The 12,223-nt window shown below is 51.9% G+C and overlaps 1 protein-coding gene across 1 annotated transcript; it reads left to right on the forward strand.

Moving 5' to 3' along the window:
- The first annotated feature begins 657 nt into the window (after positions 1-657).
- Positions 658-11,529, forward strand: RINL (Ras and Rab interactor like). Its single transcript, XM_045292850.1, has 11 exons — positions 658-768; positions 947-1,106; positions 7,193-7,295; positions 8,298-8,370; positions 8,457-8,521; positions 8,996-9,136; positions 9,222-9,623; positions 10,168-10,485; positions 10,784-10,915; positions 11,087-11,250; positions 11,333-11,529. Exons 1-11 carry the CDS (start codon positions 719-721, stop codon positions 11,387-11,389), a joined length of 1,665 nt encoding a protein of 554 aa, XP_045148785.1. The 5' UTR covers positions 658-718; the 3' UTR covers positions 11,390-11,529.
- Positions 11,530-12,223: the final 694 nt, after the last annotated feature.

Below are 12,223 nucleotides of genomic sequence, written 5' to 3' on the forward strand. Positions count from 1 at the left end.
GATGGGGCTGTCTACCCCCAGCCAGAGTTACAGTCCTGGAAACTCAGGGGCAGTTCTACCCTGTCCTATAGGGTCACTATGAATTAACATCGCCTCAATGGTAATGTGGTTGGTTGGTTGGTTGGCTTGGGGGGAGGTACAAATAGCAAGGAGCCTTGGTAGCCCAGTGATTTACACATTGGGCTGCTAACTGCAAGGTCGGTGGTTCAAACTCAGCAGTCACTCCATGGGAGGAAACCGAGGCTTTCTACTCCTGTAAAGATTTACAGCCTCAGAAACCCACAAGGCCAATCTACGCTGTCCTGTGAGATGGAATTGGAATCAGCCCAATGGCAGGGAGGTTTAGCAGTTTGGTTAATAGCTGTTGCTTTTTAAGTCCCTCCCTCCCATCCTTCAGGACCACCACCTCTCTGCTGGGGCTGCCAGGTCTCCCCCCGCAGGAAGCAGGCCTCAAAACTGGCAGAGAACAGAGCAGAACTGCCCGCGGAGCACAGCTGGTTGGTTTCAAACTGCTGACCTTGCGTGTAGCAGCCCGCATGTGCCCTGCTATACTATGAATCGGAACTGAGTTGAGGGCAGTGAGGTGGTGGAATTTGACTGACCAGGGCCGCTGCCACGGTGATGGCAAGCGCTGTTTCTGGGCTGGACCGGCCTCGAGGGCAATCTTCCTCTCTCAAAAGGGCCAGAGCATGGCTCCCTGGCCTCTTGCGTCCTGAGCATGGCCCAGCGGGAGGATAAGGCTTCTGTCTCGCCCACTGACGGGGAAAGGTAAGGGCTTAGGGGCTGGGGTCTCAGTCTTCCTGCCCCTGACCCAGAAACTGTTCACCCAATGCCCACCACCCCCTACGCCAGGGACCCCGAAGCCCACTCTGACCCTTCATCCCTCGGATGCCCCTTCCTGTACTTTGACCCCTCTGACCCCTGCCCTGAATCCTGCCTGTCCCAGGCTGGCCTCATCACAGGTGAATGGAGCAGGGGAGAGCCCCCTAGGGGTCCTGAGGTCCCCAGAACCACTTCTTCGTCTCCGGAGGACGTGGGGGGTTTGGCAGGTCCCCGAACTGAAGGCCCAAGGTACAGAGGCCCTGCTGGAGCTGCGGCCACCAGGAGTGAGTACTCGGAGCTGGGGACCCACTCGGGACACCCTGATCTCGGCTGCTTGACAGGCCTGACTCCGCTGGGACAAACCGGAAAATCGGTTTTCTTCTTTTTCTCCTTCCTCCCTGCTCCACTCTCCAGTAGCTCTTCCTCCTCCGCTAGCTGCTGCTGCTGTTGCTGCCGCTTCCTCTTGCCCCTGCTTCTGTTTTAGTGGGCGTGTGCAGGGGGATCAACAGGTATCTTTGCTGTGTGCAAGGCAAGGTCCTGGCATATACACCACTCTCTGTGTGCTTAGGTCGGTTCCAACTCTTAGTGGGTCTCTGGAAAGGAGGTGAAGTCACACAAGCACCTGTTTATCGTGTGTGCGCGCGCACACAGTTACAGATTGGTTTATATTTCTTTTCTTTTTTGTTAAGCACTAACTCCTTCTCTGGCGGCCCTTGGTAACCACGTTTGTCTCTACGCCACTGCTGATTTTATAGAGTTTACATGTAGGTGACGGTTTGATATTGCCCCTTGACGTTGGTTTATTTCACCCAGCATTATGTTCTAAAGGCAGGTAGCACGCATCAGAACCTCCTCTCTCTCGGTGGCTGAAAACTGTGCCATCGTACGGAGGAACCACTTGTGATTTCTCCATTCATCCATGAGAAGCCTTGGTGGCATAATGGGCTGTGCTCCGCACTAAGTTACTAACCCAAGGTGAGCAGTTCAAATCCACCAGCAGCTCCGTGGGAGCAAGATGAGGCTGTCTGCTCCAGTAAAGATTTTAAGTCTTGGAAACCCAAAGGGGCAGTTCTACCCTGACCTGTAGGGTCACTAGGCGTCTGTGGTGGACACTTGGGCCGTGGCCACCTCTTGGCCATTGTGACTAATGCTACCATGAAGAACAGGTGCACAGCTGTGTTTCCGAGCCCCTGCTCTTCTCTGGGGTCATGTGCCGAGGAATGGAATCATTGGACTCTGTGGTGAGTCTCTGTTTAACATTTGGAAGAGGCACCACGCTGTTTTCCACGACAGCTCTACGATTTTTACAATCCCACCAGTCACGGAAGAAAGTTCTACTTCCTCATCTCCTCACCGACATCTGTTGCTTTGTGGCTTTCTTTCTTTTTTTTCATTTGTAGCATCCCACCGGGTGTAAAGTGATAGCTCATTGTGGTTTTGATTTGCATGTCCCTGATGACTAATGACGTGCCCCATCTTTTTATGAGCTCCTTGGCCATTTGCACTTCCCCTTTGGTTGGGTACCTACTCCAGTCCTGTGCCTGTTTTTGAAAGGAGGCTGCTTGTCTGTTCGTTGTGATGTTGTGAGAACTCTTTATGTATTCTGGACCTTGGTCCCCCGTTCAGTGAATGGCTCCCACTCCTGCTGCCCCGAGTGTAGGTTGTCTCTGCTTTCCTGATTGTGCTATGATGAACCCACGTGTTCATTTTGATGAGGTTCTGTTTGACCCATTTTGTCTTTTCTTGCTCATGCTTTCAGTACCATATCTAAGAACTCAATCGTTTAAAAATCAGATCCCAACGTGTTACCCTGATGTGTTATTGTGGGGTTAAGAGGAGAGGAGTCCCCACAAAACATCACAGGCGCAATTGTACAGCGATAATAAGTAAAGATTATAGTAAAGTCATAGAGAGCATGAGAGTTAAAGGATGGAGTCAAGTAATGGAGTCAGATGCAATTCATGGTAGCATCGCTCACCTCAGCCCCGCTTGGTGGTCCACATGGAGGGAGAGAGAGAAACTTTAATGCTTCCCAAGCTTTTATCCTCTCTGGGGACGTGCAACCCCCCTAATTACAGGTGAAGACATACGTCACAGGAAGGGGGTGTACAATAGGCATACACATTGTAGGAAGGGGATCTATGGTAGGCATAAACATAACAGGAGGGGATGAGCTAGGGGTGTGCCCACAGGAATGGGAAGGTCTAGGGGTATACATGTGACAAGATGGGCGGACCCTAGATTCATGATGGCGGCCTAACCTTGGTCATCCTTGGGCGGGTTTGACCTCTCTGGGGTCTCCTACATGGAAACAGACAACTACTATCCTTATCAGAAGGGAGTGAGCCCTACTTGTTGTGGGATAAACAGTGGTGTCTGCTTGGTCTAGATGGCTGATAGCTCTTAGGGGTAATGACCCCTAATCTACTCCTGATGACCTCCAAGTATATAGTCCTTCTCAAGCAGCTAAGTCTGGCATATATTTGGGGGCGACAGCTTGAGAGAAATCCTTCTGTTTCCCACATGTTATGATTTTGAGAGTTTTATGATTTCAGTGCTCCGTTGAGTCTCTATTGAGGTCTTTGATCCATGTTGAGTTTGTTTTTGTATATGGTGTGAAGGAAGAGCCCAGGTATATTCTTCTGTTTATGGAAATTTACTTGTCCCGTTGCCTCTTCTTAAAGAGACGACCCTTTACATTCTGGATGGATTTACCCACCTGGTCAAAAATCAATTGACCATAAATGCACCGGCTTCTGGCTAGATGCCCAATTCTATTCCATTGGCCGATATGTCTGCTATTAGACCAGTACTACACTGTTTGGATTACTATAGTTCTAGAAGATGTCTTGAGACGGTGCTATTGGAAGATGGCTTTGGCTTTTCTGGTCCTTACCAAAATTTATAGCTTGGCGTCTCCATTTCTTCAAAGAAGACTGTAGGAATTTGGGTGGGAATTATATGGAATCTATAGATGGCTTCAGGTAGTGTTGACATCTGGGCAATATGAAATCTCCTGATGCCTGAGCACAACATGTTCTTCTTCTTTCATGTCTTTCGGTCGTGTCCTGTAGTTTCAACTGTGTTACCCTGGGTGGACTAGAGAAACAAATGCAGGACACTCATGTGTATAAGAAAGAACTTTATGAAATCAGGTAAGACATGCTTGTGATGCCGAGCATTGTAAGGGCGCCGCGCGACTGCGCACCGTGGACTTCGCCGAGCGGCACAGCTACATCAAGGCCGTAGTGAAGGACGTTATCCAAGACCCGGGCTGCGGCGCGCCCCTCGCTGAGGTGGTCTTCCGAGACCCCTACCGGTTTAAGAAACGGAAGGAACTGTTCCTCGCAGCCGAAGGCATATACCTCAAAAAAAAAAAAGAAAGAACTTTATATCAAAGAGTAATCCTATATTAAGAAAACATCCCAGTCCAGTCCAGATCAAGTCCAGAAGTCTGATATTAGCCTGTATGTCCAATACCCATCTATACATTCTTCTTCAGACTCACGTAGCCATGCACTAATGCTGAATGCAGGAAGATCACAGGTGAGTGGGTGGAAAGTCTTGTGGGTCCATTGGTGGTGGAAGTATCTCTGGTTGGCGTGGGTCTCCACGTGGCTCCTCCAGCTCCAGGGCCCTGGCTGCCATCAGCATCGCTCCATGTGGCTTGTCAACAGGAATGTCTCACAGGGACTGTGTGTGTGTCCCGCCTCCAGTGAGCTGTTGATCTCCGAAGCACCTCCAAATGAGGTCATCAAGCTGCAACCTAATTGACAGGCTAAACGCCACCCCTTCACTTAAAAATTTTTTTTCACTCTTGACATCAAATTATGTAACTACCACATGAACTTACAAGTTTTTCCCTAATTAAATGCATTCTAGGTAGTCTATTCTTTTTGATGTTATTTGTAAGTGGAATTGTTTCCTTAATTTCCCTTTCAGATCCCTTATTGCTTATGTGAAAAAACATTTGGTGTATCGAACTTGTATCTTGCAACTTGATTAGTTGATTGATTGATTAATTCATTGATTAGCTCCTGGGTGGCACAAGTACTTGTCTATGAACTGAACAATGGGCTCTTTACACCTGCCCAGATGCGGCTGGTTATATAGGTCGGATGCGCTGCATCTGCACCACGTGGTGCTGACAGCAGCAACCAACAACAGCTTTCTCGTCGAATCCGTGGGGCCCTCTATAAAGAGGGAGAGTCATGTTATCTGCAAAGAGCAATCGCTTTAATTCTTCCTTTAGGGAAAAAAAAAACCCTCTTCCGTTTTTCCCAAAGGCCCTTGGTCAGACTGAAGAGTTCGCCTTCTAATCCTAGTTTGCCGAATATTTTTTATCCCGGAGGGTGTTGGATTTTGTCAAAGACTTTTCTGCACCAATTGTTCTTGTCTTTCGTTCTATTAATGTGCCAGATCGCATTGCTCGATATTCTCATGTAGCACCACACGCGATCACTTCGTGCCCCGCCGCCGCCACCCAGGCTGTTAGATTCTTTTTCTAATATTTTGAGGGAGATTGTTCCCACTGCAGTCATAGAGCTCGCTGGTCTGCGTTCTCTTCCCTGCTGCCTCTTTATCTGCCTCTGGTGCCCCTCCTCCCCGGACTTTCCAGAACAGCTGGAGAAGGGCCAACGTTCATTCTTAAATTAGCAAGGCTATCTAAACCAGACTTCTTTGCTGGAAGGTTTTTGATGACTGATTTAACCCTTTCATCTGTCCTAGGGCTGTCAATGTGTTTTAGCTCTTCTTGAATCCACTTAGGTCGTTTGTATGTCTCTCAGAATTTGTCCATTTCGAGTAGGCTGTATAGTTTGCCGGGATACACTTGCAGCATTCTCTCTCTCTCCCTCTCTCCCTCTCTCGGTCAGTCTGGCATTGATGTTCCTACTCTCTTTTCTGATTTAAGTAAGTGCCTCTTCTTGTATTTTCTCTGTGGATCTCGCTAAACCCAGATCCAAACCCACCTCTGTGGAGTCCGTTCTGCCTCAGAGCAACTTTCTGTAGGACGGCGTGAAGCTGCTCCTGAGGGCTTCTGAGACTGTACATCTTCACGGGAGCAATCACCCTCGTCTTTCTTTGGAGGAGAAGCTGGTGGGTTTGAACCTCTGACCTTGAGGTTAGCAGCCCAGCATGGGACCCACAACACCATCAGGGCTCCTTCAGTCCAGTCACAGCTGTGTCAATTGCGCTCCTCGTTTCAAATAATCAACTTTTGATTTCTTTGATCATAAAGGTGGCTTATAGATTCAAATGACTGAAAAATGCAGAAGTCAAAACTAGCTTCAAGAAATGTCTGGTTTCCAAACTTCAAACAAGTGAAGGATTTTTCTGAATGCCATTTTTTGGCTCTGTGTCTAGCCATGGGGAATTGCTCTATCAATTGGGAATGCTTTGGGCGGCAAGTAATAAACCATTGTTCTACAGTAGCCTAAACAAATAGGCATTTATCTTGCTAACATAATTAGAAAGAGAGCTCCTATCTGATTCATTAGCATCGGGACCAGCTTTTCGGTGAGTCTCCTGGCCTTTCTCCATCATTACCCAGTGGCTGTCCCAGGTCCAGGTATACAAGGGGGCTTAAAAAGTTTGTGCAAAGATGGAAATGAACGTGAATGGAATTTTTTCTTTTTTATTCCAATCATTTTATTGGGGATAATGGAATTTTTCCAACAAACTTTTTGAAGCCTCGCCTCTTACGTGGGTGCATTTCAGGCAGTCAGGAGAGGTGGGAGCAATCTATTTATTTTATCAGCAAAATTCACACTTGACTCAAAATCTGTGGCTGGAACTCAGGTAGCAATATCTGTTAAAGCTCATCTAGGAATTATAACATCCAATCAGAAGTGAAAGCCATCGCCTACGTCCGTCGGTCATCTGTGATCCAGGGCTGGGCATACCAATTGCCCTGACTGAAAGAGCAATTCTGCAAGAAATGAAGGGATCGATTTGGACACAGCAACCTACAGCATTTGCCATAGTTTCTTCTTCAGGAATGGCTATCCCAAGCCCAAGACTATGTTCCACCAATCAGCACCCCCTGTGGAAATAGCTCTTTTGAAAGAGCTCCCCCCAAAATCCTCTGGAAGATCTCCCTTAGCTGAGCTTAAATTCATCTATTTATCCCTGAGCCAATCACAGGGGTCAAAGAGCACAGTCATTCCCCTGGCTGAGTTAGGCCATAGACCCACCCCCTGGGACCTGGAGGGAACCAATCCCACCCACCTGGGCTGAAAGTAGGGAAGGGGCTCCTCTAAATGACAGGTGAGGTGTGCAAGTCAAAAACACAGAAAATGGACAATGTCCAACAAAAGCAGCAGACAGCTGCGTATCTCCTCCTCAACTGACTTGTGTCTGCCGCCCCTAGAGTTTCTTCGTCATTGGATATGAACCCCACCAGGCCCTGGTGCTCAGGACAGGACCTTCACCGGGAAAAGTCAACACCTACCGGATCAAGCAGCTTCCCGGAGGTGAGGAGATTTCAATCCAAAGCAAACTTCTCACCGGGAACTCTTAGCGTCACTTCTAAAATCCCTCCTGTCCCTCTCCACCTCTCTGCCATGGTCTGAGCCACCATCCCCTCTGACCAGCAGCCTCCTTCCCGCTCCCTGTGCTTCCAGCCTGCTTTCTGAGCACGGCAGCCTGACAGGTTTTTTCAAACACCCACCAGATGCTACATCTTGTCCCAAACCCTACAGAGCTTGCTAACATTTTTAGGTAAATATTTAAGCTCCCCAACAGAGCTTGCAAGGCACTGTGTCATCCAGCCCCTGCATCTGATTCTTATTCACTCTGCTCCGGCCACACCCTTCTCCTTGCTGCTCCTTGGACACACAATGGAAGGTGTTCCAAAGTCAGATATTTGCAACCCCCCTTCTCTTCTGCATGAGTAGTCTTCCTTGAAGGGTGGGTTAGTCTCTCCAGCCTGTAGGTGCCTGCTGGCATGTAACCGTCCTGGATTTTCACAGCAGCTATGGCCCTCTGTCATTTTCGACCTGTTTTTTTCCTCATAGCACTCTATACTCGACACTTATCTTTCTTTTTCTTTTTTATTCCTTGGGATTTAATACACAGATCCTCCCCGAGTTCAATCACGCCAAGTAGAATTGTACAGTTGCTACCACAATCCGTTTCCAGCCATTCTATACTTATCTTTACGTATCTATTTATGCATTTATTTGCAATTCCTCCTCCTGAAAAGGAAGCTTCGGGAAAGGCTCACGCGTAGCTGCCTTTTAACAACTGTTCACTGCTTTAGAAATGAGAAGTGCTCAGAAATCTCTCTCTAGTGAAGGAGTCCTATGGGTGGCATAAGTGGGATATAAGAGTAAAGACACCGGGGGAAATGGGCTCTAAGTACTGGCGACTTCCTTCTTTAGTAAGACCTGGGGGGCTTGCAGGAAGGAGGGGGAGAGTCAGGAAGCTGGTACTCTTCAAAGTTTCTTCTTCCTCTCTCCTTGCTCCTTCCCCAGGTGTGTCTCTGGAATCCTCTAACCTCTGCATGCCAGACCTGCCCAATCTCCTGGCCTTCCTATCAGCCAGCAGGTACAGGTTACTCATGAGCAGAGCCAAGAAGGACTCTTTCCTTTGGTACCCAATTCACACGGTGACTCTCCTTTATCTTTTCTCAGGGATGTTCTGCCCAGAACACTGCTCTTGCCCCCTCCAACTCGAGGGCCTGAGAACAAGCATACAGGTGCGGCGTGGTCCTCCAAGGGAGGCAGAGGCCTAGCCGCCTCAGTCCAGGGTGATGGGACTTGGAGAACCAGACTCCTAGGCCTGAGAATTAGAGGGAGTTAGGAACTTTGGGGTCCCTGAGGGGTGCGGGGGCAGAGGGTTAGAAACCAGACTGTTTGGTCTGTGAGGGGAAAAAGATGGGGAACTTGATCCCTGAGCTTGAAGAACAAGACTGAGAACCCAGACTCCAGGGTCTTGGAGGAGGGAGAAGACGAGGGCCAAACTCCCAAGTTGAAGAAGAGAGGCAGTTTGGGGGTTCAAGGAAGGAGGGTGTTGGAGGCATATATTCCTTGATAATGAGTGAGGAGGGGGCAGTAGGCAAGTCTCAGGGTCTCTCCAGTCCTAAGGCTAGGAGCTTAAGCATTCTGGTATCCGGAGGGACCAGGGCTTGGCCCCAGGACACCTGGGACATCGCCCTTTTGCTGGCCTCCAGATCGTCCGCAGATTGGCAGGGTCCACCTTGACGCTTCAGGAAAGGCCCTGTCGGTGGTGAACCAGCTCTGCCAGGAGCCCCACCAGGAACATGAGGTGGAACGGCCCCTCTCGGAGACCCCGCCAGAGAGTGCCCAGAGAGGTAGCCCAGGTGAGGGGGGCAGAGCGGGGCATGCTCTGCGAAGGGAACAGAGATCTGCAGACCAAACTCTCTCTTCCCATTCCAGCCTCTAGCCACCCCGCCCCTCACCGCGTTTCCTGGATTGAAGGCCCACTCAGCCCAGAAGTTAACTATCTTGGGCCATCTCTGGCCAGCCTGGCGGAGGAAGGGGAGGAGGAGGATGCCTTCAAAGAAGAAGAGGAAGGCCCTGAGGATGCCCTCACCACTCACGTCCGGGCTCTGAGCAGATCCTGGAACAATTACGTGGCCAGGCAGTTCCGAGGCCTGCGGGCGCGCCTCAGCTCAGCCACAGGAGGCGCCCACGGGCCAGGGGACCCAGCCACTGCGCTGCTTCAGGACGTGCGTCACCTCCTCACCAACCTCCAGGATTACCTAGTAAAGGATCCCAGCGTCAGGGCTGTCTTTGGGAGCAGGGGCCCCCGGCTGGCCAAGAAGTACCAGGATCTTGGTAATGAGGAGGCATGGAAGGGGACTTCCTGAGCACCTCCTGATCTTCCAGGGGTTCGGGTTTACCATCTCTTGGCCCTACAAGTCAGCTTGCTTCCAGTTGCCTGCTTTCCAGGCATGAGCGTACACATTTGCTACCCCACGCACGCACCCTTTTTGCATATTAAGCCCAAACCTTCACCGTGGAGACAATTCCAACTATGAGGGTCCCCGTGAGGTCCCCACATCTAATACCACCTATTGCATTCACGGCACCCCAGTGGGTTACACGTCGGGCTGCTCACCGCTCGGTCAGCAGTTCGAATCCACCAGATGCCCTGTGGGAAAAGGATGAGGCTTCCTACTCCTGTAAAGAGTTACAGTCTCAGAAACCCACAGGGGCCGTTCTCTTCTGTCCTATGAGGTTGCCATGCGTCGCACTGACTCGGTGGCATGTTTACACTTGTGGGTGGTCAAAGCGGAGGAGGGTTGGTGGCCCACTAGGGTGAGTGGGCGGTTGAGGGTCGGCCCGGGGACCCTTCCTTCACTAGCCCCCATTCCCGCAGGCCCCGCGGTGGAGGCGGCGGTGTGCCAGGCGGTGCTGGCACCCCTGAAACCAGCCCTGTGGACTCGACTGCGCACCCTCCGCGCCCCGGAGCTCAAGCGCCTGCAGCGGAGGCAGAGAGCCCTGAGGGCGGGGGCGGGGCCTCGGGATGCGCAGGGGGCGGGGCCGGCGGCGCTGGGCCCCGCCCCCGCCCTGCGCAGCCGCATCCATCGGAGGCTCGCGCGCCTGCACGCCGCGTGCGCACCCCGGCGCAAGGTGGAGCTCTTGCTGGCCGTGTGCAGTGACATCTACGCCGGCCTCGCGCACGGCGAGGACCAAGGTAAAGGAGCGGCTGGTGGCTGCCGGAGCTGCACTGCCTTGAGGTTGAGCCACGTGGCCCACGTGGCCTGGGAAAGCACGTTGGAGGGGTCTGTGCGTGGGTGGAGGGCAGAGGGTGGCAGGCGCCCATGGGTGGCATCTACGTGGCCCGTGGGATTCCTGTTGGAGATGCTCTGCAAGGTGGGAAGGCAGCTAGCTAGTGTGGCCCCGGACATCGGGTGGAAGGTGTTGGTCCCCCACCACCACCACCACCACCACCACCATCCATCTCAGGGTGTACGCTCCTCCGGCTCCCCCAGAACCCCAGGGGGCCGACGCCTTCTTGCCAGCGCTGACGGAGGAACTGATCTGGAGTCCCGACCTTGGGGAGACGCAGCTGGACGTGGAGTTCTTAATGGAGCTCTTGGACCCCGATGAGCTTCGGGGAGAGGGTGAGCCCCCACCCACAGCATGTCGAGGTCCAACCGGAGGTGTTCAAGGGTCACCCGAGCGAGGGACACCTCTCGGGGATGCAGGCAGGAAAGGCAGGCCGATTGCAGGGCTGCTCTGAGGGAGCCAGGGAAGCCAGCCAGGAGGGCTGACTTCCCCTCTCTGGCTTCCAGCCGGGTACTACTTGACCACGTGGTTTGGCGCGCTGCACCACATCGCCCACTACCAGCCCGAGGCCGGCCGTGCACCCCAGGGGCTCAGCTCTGAGGCCCGCGCCTCCCTGCGCCAGTGGCACAGCCGGAGGACGCTGCATAGACAGGACCGCACCAGTACCCAGGTGATCACCGGCCAAGGCTGCTAGCAGAGGGTAGGGCGGGATCTATTGCCCTTCTGACCCAGGCTTTTGCCCCTCCCCTCAGGCTGACTTGTCTTTTGAAGAGCCTTGGGCCGAGGGGACAGAGCCCAGAAACCACTGATGGTTAAGGGGAGGTTCTCTTCAAGCAAGATGACCGAGGTGTACCTCGACAGCAGCAACTTGTGACTCCAGTGGGCAGGGCCAGTGTGTTAGTCCAGGTAGACTAGAGAACCAAATCCAGGGACACTCGTGTGTATAAGAGAGAACTTTATATACAAGAGCGATTGAATAGTGAGAAAACATCCCAGCCCAGTCCAGATCAAGTCCAGAAGTCTGATATTAGCCCTTATGTCCAGTACCAATCTATAAAGTCCTCTTCAGACTCACGAAACACATGCAATGACGCTGAATGCAGGAAGCTCACAAGTGGGAGGAAAGTCTTGTGGATCCAGTGGAGATGGAAGCATCTCAGCACTGGCATGGTGGCTTCTCCAGCTCCAGGGCCCTGGCTGCATCAGCGTAGCTCCATCAGGCTCATCTTCAGAAATGTGTCTCAGGGAATGAGGTGTGCCCTGCCTCCATCGGTCTATTTATCTCCTTAGTGACTCTAAAGAGGTCATCAAGCTGCGACCTGATTGACAGGCCAAACCCCGCCCCTTCACTCTAAGTCTCAAATTGGCAACAGATTAAGTAAGGACCAGAGCCAGCAAGGAGGAAAGGGTCCCAGAGAGCAGCCAACCTCGTGGTCTCAGTCCTGGGTGTTGCATCTTCCTGGAAATGCCCTTGCTTAATATCCACACTGCCCCTTCCCTCCCCCCTTTGGGTCCTTCCCAAGGAGCCCTCCCAGACCACCCTCACTTGACCTTTCCCACAGTAGGCAGAAGAATTTCCACCCGAAGAAATAAATGAAGCTAATCCTGGGGATCCGTAACTAGATTCCAAAGGCACTGGCCGA

Source organism: Echinops telfairi, unplaced genomic scaffold (assembly GCF_000313985.2).
Source record: "Echinops telfairi isolate 266 unplaced genomic scaffold, ASM31398v2 ScPeMD7_655;HRSCAF=1070, whole genome shotgun sequence".
NCBI lineage: Eukaryota > Metazoa > Chordata > Mammalia > Afrosoricida > Tenrecidae > Echinops > Echinops telfairi.